General features: G+C 27.8%; 1 protein-coding gene across 1 annotated transcript; it reads left to right on the forward strand.

Moving 5' to 3' along the window:
* The first annotated feature begins 1,916 nt into the window (after positions 1 to 1,916).
* LOC129963898 (U-scoloptoxin(01)-Er1a-like) lies at positions 1,917 to 14,411 on the forward strand. Its single transcript, XM_056078486.1, has 5 exons — positions 1,917 to 2,068; positions 9,397 to 9,445; positions 9,548 to 9,582; positions 11,011 to 11,214; positions 13,373 to 14,411. Exons 2-5 carry the CDS (start codon positions 9,418 to 9,420, stop codon positions 13,613 to 13,615), a joined length of 510 nt encoding a protein of 169 aa, XP_055934461.1. The 5' UTR covers positions 1,917 to 2,068; positions 9,397 to 9,417; the 3' UTR covers positions 13,616 to 14,411.
* The last annotated feature ends 335 nt before the right edge of the window (positions 14,412 to 14,746 follow it).

Genomic DNA, 14,746 nt, shown 5'->3' on the forward strand with positions numbered 1-14,746 from the left:
ATTATATTGGATTCCTTTTAATATATTATTCAAAATTAATAGCTTGAGTTCTACAAAGAAAATCGGTGTCCTGTTGAAAAAAAATTCAAATTTAGAATCTTAAAATATTTAGTATAAGTAACGAATGAAGAAAAAAAGGGGCAGACACGGTAATTTGGAAAATCAAATTTTTGTCCAAATGATCCATGATTGCCCGACAGCCTAGCATCGGACACATGGAATTTTTCTTGGTTTCTTTTAAATACATGAATACTTCATAGATGTAGAAATTTTTTTTTCAATAAGGATTTTATTTAGCATGAGTTCTCAGTATGATAAAATTTAAAGTACTATTGACAAAAAAAAAAATAAGTAGATAAATTCTAACAAAACTAAATGCATGTGATAAATGTAAAAATTTAATATTTTCGTAACAAACATCAGCAAGACATTGTGGAAGTCGCATTGGGTAAGATAGAACCTGAGACCTTGTGGTTCGCAGCCGAGTAACAAGACCACAAAACAAAAGTAATTACTCATGTCTCGTAGCTGTAAGCTGGCTTATAAGGTTCACCACAACGTTGCTTAAGAATTTTATCGTTAGCATCTATAAATGAGCAGAAAATGAGTAAATAATAGTAATATCTCCCAGCTAAGAGTGTATAGATATACAACGGAAGTGCATAGTCATAGAATAATGATAATGCAATTTTATTTGTTATTAGTTTATTAGGAAATATTCTTAACCATCTATACACTATAAAAGAATGATACTAAATACTGATGATATTATTCTAAAAAAAAAAAGAAAAAAAAGGACGATAATTATAAAACTAATAGAATTTGTCTAAAAGAGTGTGTTAAAAACAGATAACTTGTAATCACTACTTTGTAACGTTTTCTTAATCAAATATGGTAATCAATAATATAATATATCAAATATGATTCAAATTTATTAGAGTTTTTTTTTAATACTGCGAATCATAAACAAATATATTTCACATGAAATTATTTAGATCTGTCATGAAAAGTAATCAAAGCAATCCAAGAATAAGGATTTTAGATAAATAATAAAACGAAAGAATTTATACTTCCATTTGTTACTCAAATGTGTATTATCAAAGCAATCTACGAATATATGCAAGAATTTTTGGATAAATAATAAATCAAAAACAGGTATACTTCCGTTTGCTACTCAAATATATATTATCTGCATCAATCACTTGATATATAATTATATTCATTTAGATGAAGGAGAGAGGCGATCATTATGCAGATTAGTATTTTGAAACTTTTGATATCCAGTTTTTCCAACGTTCAATCTTGTTTTTGTTCTTTTCACCGTTTAATCTTGCCTTTTGCCTACTGTTGAAATCTAATTGTTGTTGCCAGTTAGATTTCAAAGTATCAATTCAACTATTGTTAACATCCCTCCATGTTTCATTTTAATACAAATTATCATCAAATACATAAAAATAGTACATGAAATTTACAAACCAATCTATATTTGTATAATCTCAAAAATACACAAACTTGTTGATAGCAGAATGCATTGTTCGATTTATACAAGGTTATAAGAAATATATGTAAACTATAACAATCAAAATTGGTAATCTCTTTACAGACAGGTAAATTCAAGGTAAGGCGACAAAGAAACACATGATTTACAAGATAATTACATGTTCAACTATAATTCTTTTTCTGTTATGCTTTTTTCAAACTGTAACATCTTTTTTATCCATAACTTAACCATACATTTTAAAATGATAGTTCACATCAATTAATTATCTGCTCTCAATTTAAAGCGGCTCCTCCTCTTCTGCCCTTAGGCAAAGGATGAGTTTACCTCACCCTAATCTGAGGTCAATTCGAAGCTCAAGGTCACCTTGGTGAAAGTGAAATCCCAAGGACTCACTTACAAGAGTCACTCACACTTGAGGCAAACGACAAATCCCACCTGATTGGTTGGTGTAAGAAAAATAGACACTTTCTATGTTTGTTTTTTAGGTGCCTGATCTGTTATATATAACGACCAAAACGCAGGGTCAGGGTCAAAAACTGACGAAGCAGAGTCAGAAGAATTGCCCAGGTAAGATTCACACCTTTCTTCAATATTCAAGTCTATCTCTTGGGGATTTATCTGTTTTTCAATTTGTTAAATATCTGCAATGCATATCAAACATTTGATATTCATGTAATCTTATTTGGAACTTGTACTTCCATTAGCATTTCTTTTTTTTTTTTCTCATTAGTTGAACTTTATGAGATATTTCTCAAAGGATAGGCATGATTATTTAATGCAGGAAAATGTCATTGGTCTCTTTAGATTAACGATCATTAGTCAGTAAAAGTAGAAAAAGGGATTAAAATAAAGAGCTAATAATATAGTTGAAAAAGTGATTTTAAATACTTACTTCAGTTAGAATTGTTTAAGTAGTATAGCAAAAATATGTAGCCAAAATAAGTGTGTTTTTTGAAATGCTTATAATGTGTTTCCAATGATAAGTGTCTAAAGAAATTGTTAATTCCATTATGAAATATTCAAAATGAATTCAAGTGAACAGGAGTTAATCAGAATCAGTCCATTAATCAGAAAAATAAAAGAAACGCAAAGAAACATTTATTAACTGTTATTAAAGTAATTAAACAATTGATTAATGTTGAATTCGAATGATGTACTTCTTACAATTATGTAAGATTTACCCAAAGATTATCTTCAACATGCTTGAGATTTATAAATTGAACAAAATGATTAACGGTGTAAAATTAATGAGTGGCCAAAATTGATATAAAATTAAATAATTATTTATTATGAATTTACTTTTTGAGAGTTTATTTAATGTTTTAAATTTTTAGACAAACTAGATTTTGAAAACAATACATTGCCTACGGTTATTAATGCAGCAATATAAGTTTGTTTATAAAAAAAAATGATAGTGGTTGAGTCTGCTGAGGAACACTGGTAAAGAATAACTGCACATTTTGTTTTATTTAATTATTTATACTAGAAAAAAGAAGCTTTATAGCATAAGTACATAAAATGGTATTTTCTCAAAAGTTCTTTTATAAATGGCAAATATTCAAAATTAATATATTAAATTAAATGAAAAATGCAACATATAGATTTCTATACAAAACACTAGCAACAGTTTTCAATTGCAATTAAATTATATTCTAAATTCTGACAGATTCCTCAATTTGTATTCATTACTTTCTATTTTTTTATGCTTGATTCACCATTTTATATAAAAAAATATATACAAAGAAAAAAGGAATATTTTTTTAACTAGAAGAACATATAGAACATATAGATGAACATATAGATTTCTATACAAAACACTAGCAACAGTTTTCAATTGCAATTAAATTATATTCTAAATTCTGACAGATTCCTCAATTTGTATTCATTACTTTCTATTTTTTTATGCTTGATTCACCATTTTATATAAAAAAATATATACAAAGAAAAAAGGAATATTTTTTTAACTAGAAGACTGTACATAATATGATTATTTCAAAATAAATTATTAAAAGCAGTCTTAAATATTAAATATGTTATAGCAATGAATTTTGAACTAATAAATAAAATACTCTCGGTGTTTAAAGAACTTTTCTGTCTGTAATCAGTTTTCCATACAAAGTATAAAGAATAATAACAAAATTATTTTAGGAATATATTTACATACATTATTGAAAATAAAAAATAACTTGAAAAAATATCGAAGTGGAAATCTTAACGACAAACTATTTTAATTTTCATATTTAATAAATATTTACTGTAATTTTGCTAATAGTTTATATTATTCTTTACTACGCATGAATAATGCATATCTTGTTTTATATGCAACATGAAAAATTTTTTTAAAAAAATTAAAAATAAATATTTATAAATATTGCACTTCTGACATTTGCTTCCAGAAAATAAAAATGATAAATATGAAGCATTTAAATATGGATATTCCAACCATATAATGATAGAAGAAATCCGGAAGGACATGTAGATAATGACCGAAATATTACATTGCATCCTTTGGTTCGTTTTGATTGAAACATCATGTTGTACTGGTTTAAGGCGTTCCCAGACTTGTCTGGTTTCCTCCGGCGCAGACGGTAATTTACCGGTAATTTGAATCTCAAGGAGGATATCAAGTTTTTATTATTTTCTCTCTTGCATAGAACTTGGTATGAAACTTGAGACGGTTTTGTGTATTTCTGTTTCCTCCGATGAATTACTGGAATTCCTGGAATTGTCGAACCGTTTTATGTCCTCCTCCAAAACATGAAAACATGAATGTCTAGTGAATCAAATTGATTTCTCCGTCTGTCTTATTTTTATCATATTAAAATGATGTGGTCCCTTTTAGAAAATCTATATTTTTATTCAAACAATTTTAAACATTCCCCATTTGATGAGCGAGGTAATTACGAAGATAATAAACAAGATTTGCTGTTATCAATAAAATCATTTTTAAGAAAAATGTACGCATTTTATAATTTGATCATTTAATAAAATGTATTATGAAAAAAAAAGGTCGAAGGCATCCATGAATTCGGGATCGTGTTATTACATTATAACATGCTTATGTTTTATATTTGTGGTTATTAACAAAAATAAATACTTAATTATGTAATCTAAATTTCGCAATACATGAAACATTTATGTCCGCGCAATTTTAATTCTTTAATTATATACCAAAATTGATTGTAATGGCGATACATTCAAAACTATAATTTAGAAACAATGCTATTTTTACCAAAGAGGATCCATATGGCTTTCACAGAATTTTAGTTAGTCAAGTTGGCTGATCATAGTCATTGTTATTGCTTATACATGTAATTAGGCTTAACGAGAAACTTAAAAATAATTTCACATTTTCAATTGAAGTCATCGAATATCTTAGTGCCCTGACAAGCAGTATTATTTTTTATTTGATATTTTTATTTTCTCACAAAGATAAAAATATTTTAAAAATTTTTTTTAACTCTTTTTCGCCAATTATTTTTCATCATATACCGATATGATTTTGTTTCTGATAGAGCGTTAGAAGTGGCTGCAAATATCTTGCAAAATCTTCAAGACGGTTGCACATTAAATTGTCTTTCAATATTTTTTTTAAAATGAAAGGGAATAATTATTTATTTGCAATAAAAAAGGAACATATTTTTTTTGATTAATTGTGAATTTAGCGATCCGAAATCGGATTTAAATTCGCAGAAATAATTTGTTAAGAAAATGAAAAAAAAAATTGGTTTTAGAAGCCGATAAATAAATTTCTCATTTTTTGGTTTGGTCAATGGCTAAAATTGCAGCAATTAGATTAATAATTTCATTTTGCAGAGGTTTTGCAAATTATATTTGCATGACGATTAGTTTGCTGGTTATGATTAGAAACTTGATACAACGTATTCAGTTTTGACCGTTTTTTTCTTTTTATAATTTTTTGTAACAATTTGATAAAATGTCTCCTTTTGGTTAATAATGGATGTTATATCATCGTATTTTCGCCTTTTGACTTATTCATGAAAGACATCTAGAGATGAAACTTCTAAATTTATCAACTACGTTTCTTCATATCGTTCCTTTAGCATTAATGTTCAACATTTTTTCCTTCTTAAGTATAAATATATTTTTAGAGCCCTCTTGTCATATACAAATTTCCAATTTTGTTCAAGATCTGAGACAGAAAAAAAAAAACTTTTATGAAGGTTTCAGCGATTTAAAAAAAAAATCTTCCGTATGGTTTCGGACCTTACGGAAGAAAAGTCGAAGTAAGCCAAGACTGAGATATTTTGCAACCCACCATTTCATACAATGTTTTGCAATGTATCTACATATTTTCCTACCAAGTCTAATTTAATGTAAAACGATAAAAGATTAGTCGAAATGAGTTGACTGAAAATGTAAGAATTATTTTCTTTTATGTATACAGTCACAGCTGCCCGTATCATCAAAATGTTTATAATTCATAAAAACAAAAAGTGAAAAATTTCATTCGGAACTTGAGTAGAAACCGCGTGGAAGAATGCTTAAGCTTTGTTATCAGAATACGTTGTTATATGTGATGCATTTCAATTTGGGGGATTTTATCTTCATAAATTTTAGAATTATTTATTTTACTAAAAGAACTGCATATTCACCTTGTTTTACGTCAGGCCATTAATTTAACTATCTGAATTTATTTTGAGAAATTTTTAAGCTTTCGACTATCACGTATTTAAAGTAACTTTTCGATTTTTTTTTTTTTCTTTCTACGTTTTGGTATCCAACTTTTAAAAATTGAATTGTGTAATAAAAGTTACGTAAATGGGTTTCAATGCAATAATAAATTTATTTATTTACCATTTACCTTTCATTTTATTTTCCTCAGTTCTTTAGAATTACTCTATCTACATAATAAAAGCTAATAATCCCTCACTTAAGACATTAAAACTAAACTTCATCTTACACTGTCATTGCATCAAAATCTAATTTCGTGTTTGGTCATTAAAACTAAAAATGTTTAAAAATGTCTTTTTTATCGCATAGAATACAACATAATCCGTTGAACCCTCCCTTTTAACATGTCCTCAATTAATTTTTAAAGATTGAAAAACAAAATAAAACTTATTTAAAATAACATTGATACACTTAATATTATTTTCATAATTTTTCTAAAAAAATTTAGGAGTAAATTATCGGAATATTTCTTTTAAAAACACTTAGACAGGCTTCATCTTATGGTGCCATGGCATTAGGTTCAAATTCTATATTTCGTGACTAGAGCAAAATAATTTTTTTTCTGCTGTACAAAATATTGCCTCTAAAATGCCATCTGTCGCTTCTCCGTTTTAATAGATTTACAAAACATATTCAATTTTCAGATAGTTTAGTCATGTATGAAATATGCACAGTATTTAAATAAAGTAATGATTATCATGAAACATTTTGTTGGGAAAGAAGCATTCATTTTTAGTTGTCAGAAAGATATGGAAATTAATGCAGCCTTCTAAAAATGTTCTCTAATTTTCAATCAAACTTTAAGCGATAAAAAAAATAGTTCTTGCTTCAAGTTTGATATTATTAAATAACTATACTTGCAGCATCTATGTCTTGCTAAATTTTCTCAGGAGCAAATCTGAATATCTGGTTTAAAATGTATACTTTCTTTATATGAAATATCGTTGTCAAAATGACCAAGATTCTCATTAGATATCGAAGCATTTTTGTCAGTAAGATCGTAGAATATTATGCATAAACTCCCTGGAATTGTAATGTGAGCTTTATCCATCCATCTGGTTATCTATCTGGCTCTTTATGTTTTATAATAATTGTGTTCCCTTGTCATCGGACAGGCAGACAGATAAACTTCATGTAAATAGATTTCACTTAAAAATTGATTTAAAAAATTTACTCACTGCATACAAAATATTTTTCTAGTTAAAAGCGTTTTTAAGTCGCTTATATACACACATACAAAAAAAATTCAAAAAATGATTTTTTTACTTTTGGTCTAAGGACGATCTGAATAAGAGAAGATACGCCAAAAAAATGCAAGCTGAATTGTTTGATAATTGCTGTACTCTGTATACATTTTATACAAGAACATAAAAATGGTTTATTTTGCTTTCTCGATATTCTAAAAGTACCTTTTTAATATATCTGAAGTTGTTTACAGTTTAGAATATAACAATGAAGAAACTTAACACTTCCGTCTCAAGTTTCCTGAATAAAACACTCAAGTTTCACCTTCAAAGATCAAGGTCATTAGATTTCGCTCAAATTTGATTTTAAAAAATCTACATATTTAATGTAAAGAGTACAAAATTTCAATTTTGTAGTTAAAAATATTTTTATGTTAATTATATGTACAGGAAACGTAATTTTTGAACTCAGAAAGATCTAAAAAAGTGCACATTGGCTAAAAAGTACAAGCCGAATTGTTTGAAAATTTCTGTACCCTGTTTGTATACATTGCATGTAAAAACATAAAAATGACTTATTCTGCTGCTGCGATACTCTGAAAGTATCTTTTTAACCTATCTAGAAGTTGTTTACTGTTTAGAACATAACAATGAAGAAACTTAACACTTCCGTCTCGAGTTTCCTGAACAAAACACTCAAGTTCCACCTTCAGAGACCAGGGCGAAAGGGGCAGTGGGGTAATTTTCTGCAGAAAAGACAGCAGCGGCACTTAGATTTCGCATTCTCCGTCTTCTCACTTTTCGCGTGAGGACAGAATTTAATGCGCTCGTTCTAAAGTAATTACGATGAGTGATGAGAAATGCGATGGAAGGTAAACGACTTCCTCCGGAGTATCAGGGGGAATTAGTCAAGGGGGGACTTGACATTTCCAAAATGAAATGGCTCATAATTCTCTGGGTGTATTATGTAACAGACGTGCGAATTCCTAACAGATTGTAAAAGCATTTTAATCCAACGACCGTTTGCTTTTGAAGGGCTAGCGAATAAGAATGGGAAAAGATGATTCATGATCTAAGGAAATATTGTCCCGGGCTCTTCGTTTTATGGTGGTAATGTGCCAGAGGTTTCGCCTCATCGATGGTAATTCAGGAAATGCATTTAAGACGGACAACAGGCGGTAATTACTGAGGGAGGGGGGGTGGACGCTGGAGTTGAATGTGTTATTCTGTTGCTTAAGAATTCCCTGGTTTCATTCATTCTGCAGAATTCTTAATTAAAAGATCAAATTTGAAAACGACAATTATAATATTTAATTAAATTTAACTAGGTTTGTGTAAAAGTAGATGCGAGCGTAAAATGAACCATAAACTTCAAGATCAAAATCCGTCCAAAGGATCCAAAAATGCTTCAAAGGCAAAATTAATTATATTTAACAAATTTTTATGGAATTTAGTTCATTCTTTCGTGAAACCAATACCAGAAGAATGTTGGAGCAAACCCGGAGAAGATATAAGCAATAAAAAATTAAGCGCATAATTAATCATAAATAAAATGATTAATTATGTGCTTAATTATTTAATTTCTAGATCTCAGGAAATTGACTGACAGTATTGTAAATGACGAGGTAATATTAAAGGAAGAAATGTATGTCATAAAAGTAAACCATTCCAACTTAACTTTAAGCCATGTTCTGCATCTAAATTCCAATTTACTTTCTTAATTCTTTATTTAATTTACTCTTTCTTAATCTGCACTTTACCCTATGGAACTCTCTGCACTTTTTTCTATGGAACTAGAAAAATTATGTTTTCATTTATAATTTTATTTCAAATGCAATCTATGAAACAGAATGATCATTTCTAAGAATTATTTAAAATAATTTTTGACTATTTTTGAAAACATTGATAATTGGTAATTATTCAAATAAAATCATGCATTTAAAAATGACAATCGATTTTTATTAAAAGGTATTTAACTCTTATTTCAATAATAATTTTTCATATCTTTATTTTTAGATAATTGGAGCTAAAATTATCATGAAGACCTCCTTAGTTCTTTTGATGTGTAAGTTGTATTTCATTTTTCATATCTACATGAGACTAGGAATATTTGCTTTAATTGTTTTATGATTGTTGCATTTATATTAATTTGTACACTTTTTTTCAGTGATTGGCACAGCTTTTGCCAAATCATTATCTTGGGTAAGTTTCATTTCCCTGCTCACTTATGCATATTTGCAGAAATATAGATATTTTCTTAAATTTAATTTTTTTATACAATGCTACGCGTGTAAAGGTAAATAATCAGAATGGCATTATTAAAAATTTTACGTTACACAACATTTCCATGGTCTATCAAAAGGAAAGTCAGTTTTAAATATTTTTTGCATTCCATTGTAATCGATTCTCTGGCTTATAAAAGCTAAGAATGTCTCTAAAGGACAAAACCTCTGCCATCCAGGCGACTTGGGTGGACACCGTAACTTTGTTGAACAAGCGTTTGAGACCTTTCTGTACCGAAAGAGTTAAAATAAATTTTTATTACATAAAATTTTACTGTTAGAAAAATATTCATATTAATATTTTTAAAATTCGTGTGGTTGATAACAGCAAATAAGAAAATATCAAAAGCATTAAAAATTTTCTATCTTAGTTCACATAATTTATATACACAGCGCTAAAATTATTTCAATAAATTGAAATTTTGCTTTTTCTCGTCGATATTTCACTTGAGAAGATGCTACTTTATATCCAAAGAAGAATCCTTTAACATTCTTACAATATTTTGTTTCCAACGACAGGTGCTGAACATAAAATACATATTCAATGATTATCAGTGAATTCACATCACTAAAAATAATTTTGTGTCCCAAGAAATATTCTATCTCCGAAAGCGGATGTTGAATACAAAATACACATTCCATTATCAGTAATGCCATTAAGAACAGAGAAAAATATTCTATACAAAATATATATTCCATTATCAGTAATGCCATTAAGAACAGAGAAAAATCATATTCTATACAAAATACATAGTCCATTATCAGTAATGCCATTAAGAACAGAGAAAAATCATATTCTATACAAAATACATATTCCATTATCAGTAATGCCATTAAGAACAGAGAAAAATCATATTCTATACAAAATACATATTCCATTATCAGTAATGCCATTAAGAACAGAGAAAAATCATATTCTATACAAAATATATATTCCATTATCAGTAATGCCATTAAGAACAGAGAAAAATCATATTCTATACAAAATATATATTCCATTATCAGTAATGCCATTAAGAACAGAGAAAAATCATATTCTATACAAAATACATATTCCATTATCAGTCATGCCGTTAATGACAGAGAAAAATCATATTCTATGCTAAAGAAGATTCTGATAAAATCCCTATATTTATTTACCCTGGATTACCTTAAATTGGATGTTAGACGTGCAATGCACATTCCCTAGTCAGTCAACAAAACTACAAGCGCATTACATAATTCCAAATATTTTTGATTTTAAAACATTCTCATACTCATTCTAATTAATTATGCGTTTTCTACATTATGTGTAATATTCAATTTGAATTTTGTGCATTAATTAATTTGAAATAATTATCTCGAGCAGGAAAATAAAAAAGACAAATATGCTCTACCTGAAGGCGCCGAGTTATTAGTGGGTCCTATTCGTTCGACATTCAAATGTTTTGCAAATGGTTACTATGCTGATACAGATAATAACTGTCAGATCTTCCACATATGCTACTCGACGGACACTACTGACGGACGAAGAACCCAAATGCAGTACAGCTTCCTTTGCGGAAACCAGACTGTAAGTTAAATACAATTATATAGTAAGTTTTTATTCCAATGAAAACTTTAATTTGTAACGAAATTTCTTAACTGATATTGTATAACTGCACTACCAGCATCTCACTGCATATGAAAATTTACTATACAACTCTGTATAGTCTTTTGAAAATATAAGAGATCATTAATAATTAGTAATTTTGTGATTCAAAAATATGTACATATGGTGGCTATTTATGATACTACATAAATAAACGCAAAAGAACGCAGCTTTTATATTTTTCTTTTTTTTTTTAATGTCTTAAGCCTGATGCTAGATTTTAAGAAATGATAGTAGTAACAGAAAAATTTACTGCATTTATAAATTTTGGTTACTTCAAACTTTAAAATTTATGTCTCGCACACCATATGAAGCAGTTTTATTTATGATAGATGTTTTTCCTCTTTTATTTATACAAATGTAAATAAATAGTTTCTCTTCTGCCCTATAAGGGTCCGATAGAACGATTTTTTTTAATCTTATAGCTTAGCATAATTTTTCCTGAATCAGGGGTTGGGACATTTAGAAAAGTGTAGTCATCTCCCACTTTGTTATACACAATTGTTCTTATGCATTCAATTTCACAATATCTTCAGAAATATATCATCTGTTCATATTATAAGATTTAAAACCTATAATGTTCAATAAGTCAATCATCACTAGTGATAAGTCAATAGTCACTAGTGAGAAGTATATTTTGTTAATATATCAACTAAATAACAATTTCTATAAAAGAAAAATACACTCACTTTTAAATAGAATTATTTTCATAGATTATACATAAAAAAAACTATAAATTGTTTAATTTTAAATATCGATTTGCTCTTAAATTTAATTCATACAAAATTGCCTATCTTTTATGCTTTTGTCGTTTTCAACAATTTTTATTTGTTGTTTAAGATTTGGTTTAAGATCCAGTTAATGCAAGCGAGACCGGACAAGAAAACCATATTAGCAGTACATTTATTACGTTTCTTTTTGAACCTCATATATTTCCCTTTGCACTATCATATCTTCCAACGGTTAAATGGTTTAACTAATACTTGCTGGTCTATTAATCTTTTATAATCTTCTATAATTGTTTCTAGATCATTATTAATCAAGGAAATCAGTCGAAATATCAAAAATGGAAATAAACGTCAAATGGAAAAAAAGTAAAAAGCACCTAAGGCAAGATGACTAGGACATCAATTTACACGGCTTATCTTGTTTCAATGGGACAAGTTAAAAAGTGGTTGCATTAACAAAATATAAATAAATAGTGATTGTGAAGAGAATATTGTCTAAGCTAGTCATGCATAGAAAAGAATAATTAAATATCTTGTATTTTGAATATATAATATTCATTATTTCATTTGAGTTTTATCTTCACTAACATGCAATTTAATTTATTCTCTAGTTTTTCACCATTAAACGGGTAGTATTTCTTAAATATTTATAAGATTTCTTTAAAAATAAATTTTATATTGCCACTTTTATCAATAACGTTCTTTGAAAATAGATTTATTAATTACAGTTTCTAGTTCTTGTAGATTTCAGATATAATAAACAGCATAAGAACATGAAATTTGAAAAATTTTTAGGGCCTTAGGGCCAATAGATATCTTAATAACTTCCATTTCATTTTATGCTAAAAAAACAGATAAAAATACAGGAAAAAGAGAGAAACAAATGGAGCATTATTTTAAAAAAATGTTAAATGGTAAATCTTTATACGTTTCGTTAAAATAAAAGTAGTTAAGCTAATTAGTAAAATTCGCTAAAGAATCTATCATAAGCATTTGAAGAACATCAATACAATCACAAACTGGTTGCACTCCATATGTATGTATTTATAATATTGATATTATAAACTTTCAGAAATTTAATGATAATACAGTGGAAATAAGTTGTATGACATTTTTTTCTTCAAATTATTTATTTGGTCAAAATTACAAACGGTTCCTTTACTCTGTATATCTTCTGATATTATCATAACAATAAAAGCAAAACACCCGTCTTTATTAGCTGAGCGAGAAAAATAAAAATCTGCCTGATTCCTTTTAATCTAAAATATTTTCAATTTGCCTACAAAGCAACTTCTCCATTGTTTAAATTATTTTGCTTCATCCTGTCTAATAAATGATTGACGTTTTGGCAGGTTTTCAACCAACTGACTTTCACATGCACCTACCCTGAAGACGCTGTCCCTTGTATCCACGCTCAAGACTTCTATTACCTGAACAGCCACATTGAGACAGACGACCCAGAGATCCATTTCTTGGATGACCAAGACGTCCAGCGTGCTGCTCCACTAATTGGGGCTGAAGCCTATTCCAGGAGGGTAGAGAAACCTGTCTCACAATACCAGCCAGTCCGAAGGAGGTTTGACTTTGAAAAGTGAAGACTTTTTGATCGAATACAGCCTCCAAGAAATACAACTATGGATATGATAACACGGTTAATGTAAATTTGGAAACCATCAATGGACTATTTGTTCAGGAAAGATGCTTATCTTATGTAATTTTGTAACATGTTAAGATGTTCGTTGAAACACATACAATAGTCTTTAAATAGTCAAGTTTTATTTTATTTAATTTGTAATAAATTTGAATATTATATAATGAAATCTTAATACTGAGAACCAGATTACAAGCGCACATGAGAGAGTTAGATTTCCAATAAATAAAATGTATCTTTTTTAGTAGAAATGTCTATAAAACGAAGTGGAAAACAATTCTACTTTTGTTTCATAGACTTTCTTGATACAATCTTTTCAGAAATTAAGAGTCATATTCATAAATATTTCTCTTAATTTTTTTTTTGTTTGTTTGTTTTCAAAATGTTAAAAAATTATTCTTTAACTTATATTGATTGCGTTCAGACAAAAATAAATGACTATATTATAGCTAGACTATAACATAGTCATAAATGAAATGACTAATCATTTAATTTTTATATTTTTCTAATGCAATGTTAAGAAATGATATAAGCAATAAAAACTTAGATACTTTATAAAAAAATACCTGATCTTCACAATTTTATTAATTTGCATTTTAAATTTGATAAGTCTGAAGAAACATTGCCCATATTTTATGCATATTTCAATGTATTCTGTGCCAAAAGTTTTGCTGATTTGAATCTGTAAAAATGTATGTTATGTTATGCTTTTTGTAATAAATAAAGCTGCAAGACTCTTGTACCTGTACTTTTCTTAAACCACATCTACTTAAAATTAAAAGTCATAAAAATTATAAAATAACAATCATCTAGTATTGAAGTTTAAAATAAATGTCTTTCATTTTTTAACCAGTCAATTGCTTCGATTTCTTCGGAAAATGCGTATATAAATTGTCATATATTATAAAAATGTAATAAATAATTAATTATTAATATAATAATTAAACATTTATTATATAAAATAATAATTGCCATCGAATAAACTCGTCATAACGCAAAATGTTATACTTTTCCCATGACGAATATAGTCGTCAAAAATAGTTAACTGGTAAAAAAGAAAGAAGACTATTGGTCT

Source organism: Argiope bruennichi, chromosome 3, assembly GCF_947563725.1.
Source record: "Argiope bruennichi chromosome 3, qqArgBrue1.1, whole genome shotgun sequence".
Taxonomy (NCBI): Eukaryota; Metazoa; Arthropoda; class Arachnida; order Araneae; family Araneidae; genus Argiope; species Argiope bruennichi.